At 39.4% G+C, this 16515-nt stretch overlaps 3 protein-coding genes across 10 annotated transcripts; all 3 read left to right on the top strand.

The window, feature by feature from the left end:
- The first annotated feature begins 61 nt into the window (after positions 1–61).
- LOC143146106 (uncharacterized) lies at positions 62–4681 on the top strand. Its single transcript, XM_076310117.1, has 3 exons — positions 62–184; positions 383–642; positions 4549–4681. The coding sequence occupies exons 1-3, from the start codon at positions 62–64 to the stop codon at positions 4655–4657; spliced, it is 492 nt and encodes a 163-aa protein (XP_076166232.1). The 3' UTR covers positions 4658–4681.
- On the top strand, positions 4629–16313 carry Hts (adducin 1-like protein hts). Of its 8 annotated transcripts, none has more exons than XR_012991882.1 (15): positions 4629–4877; positions 4973–5159; positions 5231–5613; positions 5772–6221; positions 6307–6443; positions 6520–6637; positions 8340–8453; positions 8600–8692; positions 8820–9015; positions 9317–9454; positions 9551–9622; positions 13380–13447; positions 14786–14914; positions 15344–15496; positions 15834–16313. XR_012991882.1 is itself a non-coding variant. In XM_076310425.1 (14 exons), the coding sequence occupies exons 1-13, from the start codon at positions 4767–4769 to the stop codon at positions 14897–14899; spliced, it is 2181 nt and encodes a 726-aa protein (XP_076166540.1). In that variant the 5' UTR covers positions 4629–4766; the 3' UTR covers positions 14900–14914; positions 15834–16313. The 8 variants fall into 8 exon arrangements, 3 of the variants coding, with proteins under 3 accessions (XP_076166540.1, XP_076166539.1, XP_076166541.1); XR_012991881.1 differs by having other exon boundaries at positions 14771–14914; XR_012991884.1 differs by lacking the exons at positions 14786–14914; positions 15344–15496 and adding an exon at positions 13043–13204.
- Positions 9634–13030, top strand: LOC143146288 (uncharacterized). The gene has a single exon (XM_076310429.1). The coding sequence runs from the start codon at positions 10496–10498 to the stop codon at positions 12479–12481; it is 1986 nt and encodes a 661-aa protein (XP_076166544.1). The 5' UTR covers positions 9634–10495; the 3' UTR covers positions 12482–13030.
- Positions 16314–16515: the final 202 nt, after the last annotated feature.

Here is a 16515-nt window from a genome sequence, read left to right as displayed (position 1 = left end):
GTTTAGGGCACAGCCAACCGAACAAAACGTTTTCGAGAATCGATCTCTCGTTGAGTTACCCATGAAGTTTCATGAATCTGATGCGCAACAGTATTGTGCGCACGTTTCGCGTGCCCAACATGAATTGGGTGAAGAAAAAGAACAGGAGACATACGATAGGACAGAGACGAGAAGGGAAGGAACGGTGTGACGGGTAAGAAAACGGACCCTACAGTATCCAGTACGATTAGTCTTCGTACGTGACATAAGAGAAGGTTGATCGAGCATGGAAATTGGCACTGATCTGGATAAGATTCGACAGAAATATCAAACAATAGGTTAATCGGTATTTGACCGAGATAGCGGAACACGGTAAAGGGAGACGCCGCATAGTTCGAAGTAGGAACGACAAAAGGTAGAAAGAAGAGGAGGTGGAAGTGGAAGTAGTGGTGGTAGAAGTAGTGCTTGTGGTGGTGGTAGTACGGGAGAACCAGGAGGTGGAGAAGGCTTGCCAGCCGCCGGAAGAGCATCGACGGCGACGGGGGCGGGGAAGCTGTCCACCGAACGGAACGACCGCTCGGTGATACGAACGGCGAGTCGAACGGTTTCCCGAACGGATACGGACATACCAACCTTCGACGATATTCGCCGATTTATTGCTAGGTAAGTTCATACGAATCGCGACAGAAGCTCTGTTTATCGTAAATCATTTCGAAACTCGAGACGCCGTTGGACGCGAGGAACCGTAGTTCCAAATAATTGACAGGAATGACGTAGCGTAAGGGGTGTGTCGTCGATTAGGCGGCAATTTTGTATGCTTTTTTTGTGTGCCGTTAAACGCTTCTGGATGATCTTTGATCGCTAATTATCAGGTATCTCATTTCCATTCAGTCTTCGAGCATCTCGTAAAAGTATTTCAAAACAGATTGTCAAGATTCTTGTTGTGATAGTTACGCCATCGAAAACCATTGCTTTCTGTCGTTGTATCGCCATTTGCATTGTTAAATCGTTGACCTTCTTTTCCTCATGTTTTCCGTTTAAAAGATAGAAAGCTCATGCGATACTGAGAAGTTCACTTTCAACACAAAAATGACGTTATTCTGTTGTATTGTTTCCCGATTACTGTAATTTTGTATTTGATCGCGTATACACCGAGGAAAGCTCGTAATGAAAGTAAAATTCTGTCGATTCTTCGTATATTTTCAAATCTTGAGGATCCGTGTTACTTTTGTGTTGGCCGTATATTGGTAGCAAGGATAAGCAACAGTGTGTAGGACTTGTAAACGAAACGTGTGCGTTGGTTTCTTTGAATACGCTGTTAATCGATCTGTTAAAAATATTCTTTATTAAAAGTAACGAATCGTTGAAACGTTGTAAGAAATAATAGTAGGCATTCAAATGGATATATTGGCAAAGCTCAACGAGGATGATCAAAATAAAAATTAACATCGTTTCGTAACAATCGATATGTTTGTGCGTACATCGAATACGTTTACATTTATCCGGCAGTGGTTAGTAAATCGATACATCTAAACTCCGGTCATTTGGGCGTATTCACACGAATAACCGTATACTGAGTTCGTCTCGCCGTCCTTATGATCGTCGTTGTTTTGTTGACGCGTATACAATGCAGATACGACACATAAATACATGCATGCATATGTATACGTACATGTTGCGTTATGTATGCAATTGAGCGAAAATGCAGCTTTCGAATTTCCCGCGAAAAATATAATTTAACAAATAGGTGTACCGAGCGAATGCACATCTTACAGCAATGAACTTGCCTGTTTCCTCTTTTTCTCGTAACAACTCTAGACCGCCCGCGCGCAATCTATCGTCTACGGCTTGGAAATAAACTGGTTGCTCTCTCGGGTTTCGATTCTATAGAAGGCACACCGCTCACCTGTGTGTTCACAGTGATCGGTTTATCTTCTCGGTTTCCTCTACAGATTTCAAACTGCGACATATCGATCCAATTTACCGATTTACTATCTTTGAACATTATTTTACGTAGTGTCGAACGATTAGTTTGGAATGTTTTCTTCTTACGATCGATGTCATATCAGTTATTTAACGAATGCCCGCGCAGATAGTGGTGCCATACGCAATACGAATACGGTGATTCCGGTGTTACTTTGAGAGGAAAGTAAGTAAAATGCGATCGATAATGTCTTACGATGCAGTAATTTTTGACCAATTGAACGCTTAAGAAAATTGCATATTATCTTATTGTAAATACGACGCGACTGTGCCTCATCAGCCGAACGTGGTACCGCCCAACGAACCACGATAGAGTAAGCTTTGCGTTTTAAGTTATGACATCATCGAGTCGAGAAACAGCGGACGCGTCGCATTAAGTATCTCGCGCGCGATATGTGTCGGTCCATTATCTCGGTAGTTAAACACGTTATCGAATATTTTTTCGTATTACTGATTCTCTATCAGGGAGCGAAAACGTTCATCGGTGTCGTTTCTTTTTTATTTTAACTCGTTTTATCGATGCGATATTTAAACCTTTAATAAGGTCACGTTGTATTTTCAATGCAATTTCGATGATTCATCGAAACATGGAAACAGTACATTTTCTATGTTTTTTACAAAACGGTGTGAGTGTAAACGCGTAAGTGATTACAACTACCGGTTGTGAATAGGCAATCTTCAATCGGTGTTCGCTGTTAAATAACGTTGATGAACACCAATTGACGGAGTGGCACTATTTAATCACGGCGAATTACGTATTCGACCAGAGATTATAGGGAAGTCAAAAAGTTTTTTTTTTCTTCCACTCGGTAGTTCATACAAGAGTTGTGAAATGAAAAATTGGATAAAAATTTTATCCACGAAGACGAATAAGCTTAAAATTTATATAATGCGCGGAATCGTTCGAAATCTTTTGTAGAAATCAGGGAAGTTGTCAGTAGGAAGCACAGAAAAGAAATGGCCGCGAACTGAAAAGTGTATCGATCGTTATGGTTGTGGTTACGGGAGTTCTGACCGTGTACTTTTGCTAAATACATGATGTGATATTCGAATTGTTACAAGTTTACGCGATTTGGTCGAAAATATATATTCGTGAAAATTCGTTGACCAATGGAATCGTGACATCATCCTAAAAATTTGTCGCATCGTTGGATCAATAAATTTCGGGGAATCCACTTCCTGCTCATAATTTCTGAAACAATAAATTGGCGAATACTTTAAAAAACGATTAAAATTCTTTTCTCGAGACAAAAATAGCTCTAAATGATTTCTCTTTCTTTTGCGATTACACATACAATGAGACTGTTTATTCGACGGAATTAATGAAACTAAGGACGGGGAAACGATGAAATGATTTCTTTACGAAACGGTATCCACGGTTTCGTCTCTTTAAATTAGGATTCGCGGGAGATATAGATTCCAGTTAAGCTTACACTTTCAAGTTGAAAGCCATTAGACGCGGTTTCCACGAACACAAATGTGTCAATGTCAAACGTGTCAGTGTAATTTACTAAATCCATTCCCTGATAGTAACAAGCATCGTATTAAGAAACAACAGAGCACACCTTCACATTTTGGTTTTCGCATCCACTGCTGCCGAAAATAGGGTTAGCGTTATGAAGGGTTTACAACCGTCTTCCAAATATTTTTTTTTTTATCGCACCTCGTCACAAAATGGAAATGAAATGATATATAAGCATCGGTCGCACCACTTGGTGAAAGCGGGGTTCGGCAACTGTTGCTTTATAAACCTAACCCTAAATTTTGTACGAGAAAGGGCAAGTAGCTGAATGGATTTGTTTTCGTCCTTCCAAAAAGAGATACAACAGAAAGATACAGGGAATGTAAAACGAGTGGCGGAGAGACGAAAACGTAAGATGAGATCTGAGTGTGGTATAAATAAGCGCACTAAGAATTTGAGAAAAAGAGCGGTACGATTTCGGTCGCTCTAGGGATTCTTGTCGTCAGTCACCCCTGCTGTCTACGTATTTGACGCGCGTTACACTTGACTGTTACTCGCGAGTTTATTGATCGTTCGCTGACTTCTGCCGGTTTTCCTGCTTTCCTTGCTTTCTATCAATCGACGAAACACGATGCACTATACATCGGCGGTTCAGCAACACAAAAAGATGATAGGGTCCGGTAGATCGACGGTTTTTGTATGCAAAGATGGCGGATGTGCTCTGTAAAATTTTATAGTTATCCCTTGAATTTACGCTGTTTTTTTTTTGTGTATTCGAAGACAAATTATAATCCTACGATATAACCGTATTTTATTTATTTTATTCAACGACTTTGTAATCCCATAACAGAATGCAAAGAAAATATAAACACTGGATACTATAAAGTGCAAAATTCAATACGTAATTTTTTCGGGTAATTCTTTAAAACTTATTTGGAAACTTATTTATCTTATTATTTTATTTAACGACTTTATCACGTCGTAACTGAATATACAAATAAAGCACCATCTACAACAAAGTTGAGCAACTGTTGTTTTACAATTTAAGCTTAATCTTTTCGTGAAATATTATATAATGGATTAATGTAGAAATAATATTAATACACATACAAACGTTGTTTTAGTCGGTATCCAGAAAAGGAGAGGGAAGGAGGTGGAGGAGGAGGCGGTGGTGGTGGCGGTGGTGGAGGTGGCGGCGGCGGCAACGACGACGGCGGCGGTGGCGGTGGTTGAAAAAGTGGAGGAGGAGGAGGGAAAAAGGAAAATCAACGGCGAAAAATAATATACAATAGAGAAAAAGGAATAAATTCAGAAAAACACAAGAAGAATAAACGCTTTAAGGATGGCGGACATCAGTGAACAGCAAACGTTGTCCGAGCCACATACGAATGGAGTAATGGACGGTTTGACAGAAGAAGAAAAAAGTAAAATGAGGCCTGCCGACATCGACGCAGTAAGACAAAAAATAATTCTTATTTACTCTTTGGAAGATGGAGTTTAAAATTACGTTTTTCATTTTTTTTTTTTTTTTTTTCTTTTTTTTTGTAGGATATGAGGGAAATGGAGAGGAGAAAGAGAGTCGAAATGATGATGAATTCGCGACTCTTCCGAGAGGAATTAGAACGAATTATCGAGACGCAAATGAAAGACGGTGCCGGGCCATCCGGCTTATTGCAGCAAATCTCGGACATGATGGGTGCACAAGGTGCTCGGTTCAATGGAAACGTGTTTAAGAGTAAGTTGGTTGAGTAGAAATTCAATTATCGTTTGGTTGATCAACCGTTTGACTAATAGATCTCGTTTCAGATTCAAATTGTGTATTACCTATCAACGATATACGAGGCGTAGAAAGTATGGGTTACGCGAAGGGAGAAAAATTGTTGCGCTGCAAGTTGTCGGCAATATTCAGATTATTAGATCTTTATTGTTGGACTCAAGGCGTCGGCGGACAAATTACAGCCCGCTTGAATCAAGATCAAGAACACTTTTTAGTTAATCCATATGGGTTGCTCTACCATGAGGTTACTGCCTCGAGTTTGGTGAAAGTTGATATGCAAGGGACGATCGTGGAGCAGGGAACAACTAATTTCGGTGTTCACGTGACAGGATTCCAATTGCATTCGACGATCCATGCTGCAAGGCCTGATATAAAGTGCATTGTTCATATTACCACTCCGTCCGTTACTGCTGTAAGTAGAGACAAGTATTCTCCTTGTGTGTGTATTTTTTTTGTAAACTCATTATAGATGCGCAAAACGCAATTACGCCAAAGTTGCCAAAGAAATTATTTTGTATCCACCAATTATTCTAAATATATTTGATTTAAAAAAAAACTTTCCCCTTGTAGATCTCGTCGCTAAAATGTGGATTATTACCGATCGGACAAGAGAGCATAGTAATAGGGGAGGTGAGCACGCACCAATACATAGGTGGAATCTTTGAACCTGAGGAAAAAGAAAAAATAGCTAGAAATCTTGGTCCCGTGAACAAAGTGATGCTGTTAACGAATCGTGGTGCTCTTTGTTGCGGAGAGACTGTCGAGGAAGCTTTTTACAACGTTTACAACATGGTAATGGCTTGTGAAACACAACTAAAATTGATGCCCGCCGGCCTTGATAATTTGAACCTCATCTCCGAAGAATCGAAAAAAGCTATATTCGAAACTTCGAGGAAACCACCTACGCCACAACAAACAGCTCAGATCTCCGAAAGTACAGTTCTCACTGAAAAACTGGAAAAGCGCTGGCGAATTGGTGGTACCGAATTCGAAGCGCTGATGCGTATGCTTGATAATGCTGTAAGCATCTAGTTCTTTGATTCTCTTATTCTGCGATTTCCAACCACGATTCGATTATAAATAATGTTATTTTGATCGCTCACAGGGATTTCGTACGGGTTACATATATAGGAATCCTTTGGTGAAAGGAGATCCTCCACGACCTCGGAACGATGTCGAAGTACCACCGGCAGTCTCGTCTTTGGGATATTTACTTGAGGAAGAAGAACTATATAAACAAGGGTAAATATATCGCGACGATAACGATTCGCAACAACTGATGGAAGCTTCTAATCATCTTTTCCCATTTCTCCTGCAGACTCTGGAAAGGTGGCCGCAAAGGTACGGACAGGTCACGTTGGTTGAACTCGCCTAATGTGTATCAGAAGGTCGAAATACTTGAGACGGGAACTCCTGATCCGAAAAAAATTACAAAGGTAGAGGTTATCACTTTTGAGAATAAAAACGAGTAGGTGCGAAGGCGTATATATTTACCGGGGGTAAAAGAGAGCATACAAAATAGTATGTATGAGAAACTAAAATTCCCACGAGAGTTGAGCAGTCTTGCGAACTATATTATCGAAAAGAATTAGTACATTTAAAACAGTGTCGATGTCGATGTCAATGTCAATGTTCGTGAATATTTTACGTGCACATATTAAATTAGAAATTCTCGAAAGAGCCATTTATCGGAAAGTAACTGTTGGCGGCTAATTAAGAGGAAAAGACATTGTACCGCGCAATGTTCTATAAACATCGTTTTTCTTCATTAGATTAAGTAAGAAGAAGCATGTGTTCCAACGTTGACAAACGAACAATTTTTTTACGAATACTCAGACTTTTGGACAATATGATCCAACTTGTCCGGCTACATTGTTTTGTTATTCGTGGCAACGTGTAGCGTAATTTTCATATTCTTGGTACATTCCAATTAACAAGTAGTCCGTTAGAAAACATGTTGTGAAAGCACAGTCAGATGAGATGGGATGAGAGGAGAGAGAGAGAGAGAGAGAGAGAGAGAGAGAGAGAGAGAGAGAGAGAGAGAGAGAGAGAGAGAGAGAGAGAGAGAGAGAGAGAGAGAGAGAGATTAGGGCATGCGAAAATATACGCCCATCGACTTGCGATTAGCACGAAATGTAATTCGCGACTAAACATCCGTATAATATCACGTGTGTTGTTCGGCCCAAATACTGGAAAAAAATTATTGTCGTCATTAATAGACTTTAGCGCACCTCTCTCTTGTAGCTTCTTGATATTTAAATAAATATATGTCTACTGTTCACCGTGTTAGGTAATTCTCCGACGAGGAAACAGGACCTTCATTTTCATTTTGTGACAACTGTGACAGCATGTTGTCGCAACAAAAAAAAATTCACGGGGTGTGAGGTTCGTTCCGCGAGTCTGCGATTCGATGAGCTCAAATTTCGCGAGCAACGAAGCCGCACACATTTTTTTTATGAAAAAAATTTCTTTTTCAATTTGTACATCGAAAGTCGAACTCAAGAATATACGGTTCTCTGGCATCGGTTGCTCGATCAATTCACATTCGGAACTGTGTACGAATGTGTGCCTGTTAATCGTGTCATCGAAGTGACGAATGTTCGATTCTTCGTCCCACTGCATTTACAAAACCAGATCGATCGACCCTATGTATATATTTTTTTTCTCATACATACATACATACATACATACATACATACATACATACATACATACATACATACATACATACGTACGTACATACATACATGTGTGTGTGTGTGTGTGTGTGTGTTTGTGTGTGGTGTGTGTTTAAAGAAAGAGAGGGGAAGAAAAACGGATAACACTCTCGGAAAATATTCGCGATTAATAAACACGAAAACGTTAAACGAATATTACAACTTGATAAAAGGAGAAAAATCGAATAAATCGACGCTGGCCAAACTATGCCGAAGAACTCGAACTCTCGATAATTCGATGGACGAACGATTGGCAAAAGTTGTCAACATCGGGCAACACGGCGGCAACGTCACCGGCAAAGCAGGCACACATAACATACGCAGACGGTGCAAGAAATCAAATTTCACGATGCTGTACACGGATTGTCAAATTATATTGGACACTTGGGGGTCGAACTAACGTTCTGGTTTTGTTATGCAGTGGGTGTCTGACGGCTCTCCGACCCACAGCAGTACACCGGTGAAGATCGACAGTGCTCTTCAATTCGTACCGAAAAATACCAATCCAAAGGAGTTTAAGCAAATACAGCAACAGGTAAGTGTCCATGTATAAATACTTGTTCGTCCGGTCTGTATTATCAATTTTTGTAATAATTACGCGAAAATGATATACGTGGTATTAGAATCATTTGGTCGATATCCTGCGCACAAACCTTATGCTTTCTCTGTTTGCTTTTTTAGATCAAAGATTACCGTAGGGCAGACAAGATATCGGCTGGACCACAATCTCATATATTGGAAGGAGTTACATGGGAAGAAGCGAAAAAAATGCAGGTAATGTTTCAGACTTTTTGACAATAGTGCAGTGTTTGTCATTCGGTTATTGGTTCTTTTTATTGTCCATTCGAATACGTTTTTGGTAAAAAACGAAGTAACAATTTGGTTTAAACGTGTACAAAAGGATGCCACTATCAGCGGAACTGGAGAGCAAGTAGTTTTGGTAGGCGCAGCCAGCAAAGGTATTATTCAACGTGGCTTTCAACACAACGCGATGGTCTATAAAACTCCGTACGCCAAAAATCCATTCGATGCCATTACCGATCAAGAACTCGACCAATATAAGAAAGAAGTGGAACGTAAACAGAAAGGTGATCCATGTAAGTGAACGACGAAAATTTGACTGAATATTCTTGATTTACTAATCAGCGATATTTTTGTTGTTTTGAGTTTATAGTCAGCATCGTCGAACCGATGCAATTAAAATCTACGAGAAATTAGACAAATATAGAGCAAGTTTAAATGAATTCCTCGTAGAAATACATTCAGAACTAAAGAGTCGAAACGTAGTACTAAAAAAACATAGTTAAGACTGAATTGCCATTCATTTATTTATTACATTGACAAACTGAACCCTTGATAAAAATAAATGTATCGATAACTAATTTTTTCTTCCCAAAGACGACGAGTCGCAATCTGAATCGGAGGCATTGTCGTCTTTTAACGTCAGTCACGCAACACACGAATCGAGTACTGCCAAAAGTCCAATTCAATCACCAGTATCGGTAACTTCGGAAACAGAAGAAGAAAGCAGAGACGGTAATTGAGAATTTGTTTAAATATTCATCAAGTTTTCTTTGTATTATTGGTTGTAGAATCGTTTTAATAACTCAATCATCTAACCCCCGTTTACAGAACCCCGAGTATTGCGAATAGAAACGAAACAAGTGCCTGCACCGAGTCAACCCGAAGTTGTATTGAGCGACGGTAAGTTAACTTTAATAACATTGATCTATCGGCTTGAGCAACTATTCGATTTCTCACTACCATTGAGAACGAGCAAGGAAATGTGGGTACGTATGTTGAACGCAAGCCAGGTGGAAAGCCTTGTATCGTGTTATCGTTTCCGTTTTCTATCGAACCTATCGGTTCTTAATAATTAACGAAGAAGGCTTATACCACGAACACGAGAACATTTGTAACCCACTGCGTTTGCGTTTACTCTTTAATTCCATTCACATATTTCCCTCTTTTTTTTTTATTATTTATGATCACTAACGCTTGCACCGTGCATGTTTGTAAATCTCACGTATTCGTCGGAGAGGATTTTTTTGGGGGCCTTACTAATGTTTCTCCTTTTCACCCGCTGACTATCATTCTATTTTTTTTTTTTCTTCAAATCCCACATCGCACGTTAAACGCATCGCATTATGCTTTTTCTTTACCATTCACGAATCGTCGTAATCGTAAAAAGAAAGGAATTGAGGCGAGTAGTAAAAATCGCGATTCGCGGTTGATATTTCAGAGCGTGTTACTAGTCATCTGTCCAGGTATCGCGAATGCGACGTATTTCAGATACACAGGTGTGAGCATCCGTGATCATAACGTGTATCTTCTGTCTCCACGAGAAAGAAGGTAGACAAATGGAATGAATGAACGTTTGAAAGTACAGTACTGGTGTTTTTTTTTTTTTTTTTGGAAAATGTGGTTGCAGATCGTGATTTGTGGAGCAGATACTGCGGTCAAAGCGAAAGCGAATATAACCATGTGAACCGAAACGGAATCTACGTTGATCTCAGGCATTGTGATCGGCAAGAACCGCGTTTAGAAATTGCTCGAAGCGATGTCGTCGCGGAACGCATGAGACCCATGATAGTTGACTACATACCTATCTCACGATCCAAGATTAATTCGTTGAAATACAAATTTTTCGAAGTCGTTTCCCTTCCCGCGGAGAGAGAACGTTTGGAGAAATCATCGAACGAGACAAGAGGAAGAAATATCTTGAATACCATCGACTCGGTCAACTCTGACAAAGAAACAAAAGAAAGGAGTAGCAGAATCCCTAATTACAGATCGATCGATGCAAAACCGATCGTCAAACTCGTGGACAGTATCGATTCGAACATTCCTTCGTTGAAAACAAGATCGAGCGCTCTGTCCCATTTTGACTTCAACGTCTCGACCAAGTACAATTTGGATTCCACCAATATGAGTTTACTGTACAGCTTGACACCATCTGTAGATTTAGAAACGCTTGAGAACATCGACCAGACCGTGAGCGCTGAATCACGACCGTCATTGTTCGCGTACGAATGTAAAATTAATGTAGATCATTCCACGTTGTGCTCACGCGAAAAAAAATGTTTTGAGTGCAAAGAGCAACAGTGGGAGGAACGCATGTTAGCAGAAACCTCCCATGATTGTATTTGGCTGGAGGATTCGTTCGATAGTAACGAAAATTACGAATTCGCGGACAATCTTACAACCAAGGACAAACGCGGCGAGATTTATTCAAACTTGGGATCCGACATGTTGGAGCGTTCAGCTGACACGGGTCTTCAATCGATGCAAATCAACAATGAAATGTTCCAAAGTGACATCAGCGACACCGCAAATGAGATAATCGCCCAACTCGATGCAAATGACATTTATGCCGGTATCTCTTGCCTCGTGGCCGAAATTTTTGAAAGAGTTTGCACTCTTTGCAGCATGCAGTTGAGCTGCCAGCGCAATGGATTGCAATCCTCGATCTCGTCATCGCCTTCGTTATCATTCTCTCGTACTTTCTCGACGTCGACGCTACTGTCTGTGCCAAAAGACGAACAGCTCCTACTAAAGAAGAGCCCTATGTCTCGAAAAACTTCACCAATCGAAGATCCCGATGGAAACGTACCTGTCTTTGTCGTACGTGAAATTGTCCACCACTTGATCGATGCGGACGACATATCTGAACGCAACAATTTGAACATTACCATCGATTACTCTTTCAAAAAGGCCAAAAACTCGGCGAACGTAGAGCTGAAGGAAACGGGAAACACTATCGACGGGAAGATAGAATTGTTTCGAGTTGAGGGAGAGATTAATAACTCGACGATCGGCCGGGAGGAAGCGTATTGTCGAAGCACCAAAGATACGAGAAATGCTTCCATTGTTGATTCAAACGACATGGACAAAAGTAGCGAATCGACTTTGATTCAGATGCCGCCAGAAGCAATTGTATTCGAATTTCGTACAATAGCGAAGAGTAATTCGACGAATGTCGACGATAAAACGTTCGAATTAAATTTTCGAGTTGAGAAGAATCAGAACACTGGTACCATTCTTAACGATGGAAGAGCAGACACAGTTCAAAACTCCGATGTAAACTGTTCCCACGTTGAATCGGTATCATCGAATCCTTCCCCTCTGCATTATAAGAGCACCAATTCGGATAACTCGTCCGAAAGCAACGATATAGAAACTGAATTGTTGAAATTGTCGGAACTCTGCGATCTCATAGATACTTCTAAACCTTGCGAGCTCTGCGCCGAATGCATTTATTGCACAATTAGTCACGACCAAGAGCGTCCTTTACCACCCATAGATGAAGTCTGTGAAGACACGAGCATGAATTTGCAGCAACAGCTGGATCAATTCAGCAATGAGCCATCCAATGAGAAAGCAGAAGACGCTGGTCTCAATGATACATGCACGTGTCTAGATGCGAACGAGAACGGAAGCGATAAAGAATTCTTCAAACGTGATTTAGAGAATTCGAGAAATAGGGGTCTGTCTAAATTTACCCGACTAAACAGCGATCTTCATCCACAATCGTCAAGCTTTGCTTATTCGGAATTCGCTTAACTCTACAATTAACAGTACTCGTTAAGTAATTTACTTGCAAATCAGAAAGCGAAAACACTTCTTTATGTTACATAACAATATTTATTTGTCGCATTTCCCCAACCTGTCGGGAATTTATTTCACATAAACGCTAACATACGATGTTTTTTTTTTGTTTCATTCACTTTTATTTTCAACAAACAAGTTCATAACAATGAATGTACACTATAAAAAGTATTTCAATTCGACAAGTTCCGTCACACGATCATAAAGGCGATGTTGCACACTATGTTAATCACCAATGTGATAAAGAATATCGAGCATGCCTGTTTTTAAAAAATAGTTGCTTGTTGCATCTCCATTCTTTCTTGTTTGTGTTTTTCTCTAGTGTTTCATAGTTATTTTTTTTTCATTTTTTTTTTGTGTTATACAATTTTTTATTACTTTTTTTTTTTGTATTTCGTACTTGTGTTGTACGTCGAGTATACTGTGACTACGAAATAAATGTTTTCACGAAAAGCTTGGAAAAAGAAAGGTTTACAATAAAACTTTTCTTACTATCCATTTTAATATTCATCTCAGACGGTTTTGTAACGTTGCTTCGAACGAATCTTGACCTTCTGCGCACTGAGACGACATACAATCGAAGCATCTTCTTCGGATACTGCTTGTTTTCCCCCCCTTTTCGAAGAATCGAAACATTCGAAGAGGCAACCAGAATCATGTTGATTTCCGTTTTATGAGGTAAGCTTGTGCTTGACTTTGGTATCGGCGATTCGTTACATTTTGTACATTATTGTTTTCATTAAACCCACGGTACACTTGCAAAGTTATGGGTACAGCTTACGTGGCATTTGACTATTACGCATAGACTCCTTATTGCTGTATATAATATAATACTTAATGCTTTTTGTTCCAGGAGAAAATACCGTAAATGGCGATCATTCGGATGCACATCACAGTACATTTTCTCAAAGTAGCAAAGAGGTTTGTTGCTCGAATTCGTTTACCAAACTGTACTGTCCTCGAGCTTTGTTCCGAGTTAATTACATACAATGTAATTCGTACAGTCTCAAAAATAATTTATTTTGTTACGGTTCTTGTAACGTAAAATACAGATCCATTAATTCTTGTTGGTTGAAAGGAATACCGTATATCAAAGGCACCCTTTCTTGACAAACTTCATTGGATAGTGTTATTTAAATTTTACAATCAGTTAACAATCCGATGAATAAATTCGTACTTATTAAATACGCATAATTGCATTCTAATCTATTCGCGTATATATAATTCAAATAAATTATGTTAAATATTGGTTACATAATATACCAGAATTCATTCGCTGTATACAATGATGCACACCAGTTAATGTTTCAGTCGTACAATTAGAAGTTTGTTCAGACAGAAAGGGTAAGCGTTTGACATGTCGTATTTCCCTAAAATGACAAGAATTAATGTTTCCGTGTAAATAGCCTCGTCGTAATTTAATGATATCTGATAAAAAAGAAAAGACGAAGCAACAAAGAAAGCTCGAGGACTTTTAAAATGCGTGTGAAGGCAACAATGAAACACTGTCGATACCAACGACCGATATTTCGCAAAATGAAGTTGCACTTTAATTCTGAATTATTTGTCAATGATTTCGTTTTGCATAAATCGCATTTATTAACGTCGTGCAGTTGCAACGCGGTTAAATGAATCGAAAAGAAATTCGGGACTCGAGTAATTCTAGATTTTTTCGATTTTCATATTGCACAGTCTCATCATTCATTGTTAAATAAGTTTTCTAGAACCATACATAAACAGTACTTTCATTGATTGTTATGTAATGCTACGAAAAAGGTAGTTTGCCGATAGTGTTCGCTTGCATGAATATGGGCGGCCAATTTTTTGTGATTACAGTATTCATATAGTATGCAAATCATTGAAGCTTATGAGTGGTGGGAAGCGAGGTGGGATTGGGAGTATTGGGACACTTGTGCCCAGGGTCGTGCCTAGGTACTTTATTTCATCAACAACCTAGATATGAATATTTTGCATCATTATCGTAAGAACGTTTTTGGTCAAATCATAACAGACGGAAGAGTGTTACAAATAGTTAATTTAATTTCTTTTTAACTTTATCATTTACATCCAGGGGCACCTTCTGCCCTTGCCATGTCACGACCTTGCTTGTGTATGTATGGGTGAGATGGAACGATCGTAAGAGAGATTGTATGTCTTGTATCTGTACCTATGCCAGCAAAAATTGGCTGATTGCATGTGCATGCAAGAAGGTTTATGGTTACGGTTGGGACCTTCCGTGTTAAGGGTTCCGTGTCGCAGGATGTGAGCGTTAGCGAGGAATCGCCAAAGAAGGAAAAGAAGAAGAAGAAAGGCCTTAGGACACCGTCATTCCTAAAAAAGAAGAAGGAAAAGAAGAAGCCAGTCGAGGCGTAGGTAGTCCTAACTTTGGTACGTATGTACATATAAATCTCAAGATTGGGATTGATTTTTCGTCCACGACCGTGTCGGTCTCGTTACCGTTTCTTCGACATCGATTCCTGTTCCCGTTCTAGTCTCCAGCTCTTGAACATTTACTTTTCGTTCGACTTAAAGACGAAGCGCGAGTAAACATAACCTAAACTTGCTCAAAGTAGAAACAAATAGAATCGAATTTGTGTAGCTTACTTATTCTACTTATGTATACAAAAAGTAATATTTCGACCCATTGTGCATTAGATTTGCAATAACACCACGTGATAAGAATGACGCGTCGGTTCGGTGAACCAATGGAATTTCAATTTCGCGGCGATCTTCAAGTTGAATGAACGTTCTAAAAATCCCATAGATCGATACAGAGTCGTTTTCAATATTGTTTCTAATGTTATGTAATCGATCAAGCGACGAATTGTCTTGAGAAAGGAATCAATGTTGTCCTGATATAAAGTTGCAAGACAACTCGTCTCATCGGTCATCTGGATAATTGATTTGCGACATACCGTTGAATTCCTACGTTCTGGAAATACTAAGAAGGCGTACAGAGAGAGAAAAAAGGTAGGCAGGTTTCTGTCTAAGCATTTTTTTTCTCTTAGCGTAGACGAGCTCTGGCCCTACTGTAATTCGCATAGACGCAGCAAACTTAGATCTCGTTTTCTTAGTTGCCAGTTAGAGTCCAAGTCATCGTCGCCACAACGGTACTGATCGCATTATCATTCACACGAATCGTATATGTAATTTGTTTCTTTGTTTTTTTTTTGTTCCCATCCTGAAAAAAAATGTCCGATCGCGTTCGTTTATATCGCGCGAAATTAATGCGAAAATTGGTTGTTGATCATACACTGTAAAACAATTGTTTTTACTAACTGCGTACTCTCTGCTCTCTCATTTCCAGACACTGCCACGAGCAAAAGCTTATCGCAAATAAATAAAATGAAGAACAAGTACCGGATGAAGATTAAAACGCGAGACAGAAGAGTCGAAGATCGCAATGCGAGTCGAAAGTGCGTACACAGGAAACGAATGGAAATAGGAAATAGGATATAGAAAATAGAAGATCGGAAGTCGAAGTAACCATGCAACAATCACAGCATCTTTCCAGGACTCAAGACTGCCATCGCATTACGTCTACGATAAGAAACTATATTGTACTGTTAATGTTTTTACGTTTTTAATTTGTTAAGGCGTCGCGCTGATGTATTTAATCCGCTATTTAATTTCGCCTTCCCAGCCCCGTTTGTGTAATGCAATAAAACAAAATTACGTCTACAATTTACGATAAAAGATCGAAAGAAATGCACTTGCCGCGTGGCTGCTTTCTCTGTCCAGGTTTGCCAACGACAGTAACGATCATTAAACATTAAGCGTATCGTTATCTTGCCTTCATGGTTACCAATACTCCGTTCTATTTCACCTCTACTATATATATATATATATACTTTTATATCACTTCTAGCAAAACCGAATCCAACCAAGTAGATACATTCATGAACATCAATCCTCCTTAAGGTATACTGAGTGTTAAGAAAAAAAACAGTTTTACGTCATGGCTTTTAAGTCACGACTATAAAAAATTT

This window comes from Ptiloglossa arizonensis, chromosome 4, assembly GCF_051014685.1.
Source record: "Ptiloglossa arizonensis isolate GNS036 chromosome 4, iyPtiAriz1_principal, whole genome shotgun sequence".
Lineage (NCBI taxonomy): Eukaryota > Metazoa > Arthropoda > Insecta > Hymenoptera > Colletidae > Ptiloglossa > Ptiloglossa arizonensis.
Note: the sequence above shows the minus strand (reverse complement) of the source record. Positions and strands in the feature narration are given on the sequence as shown.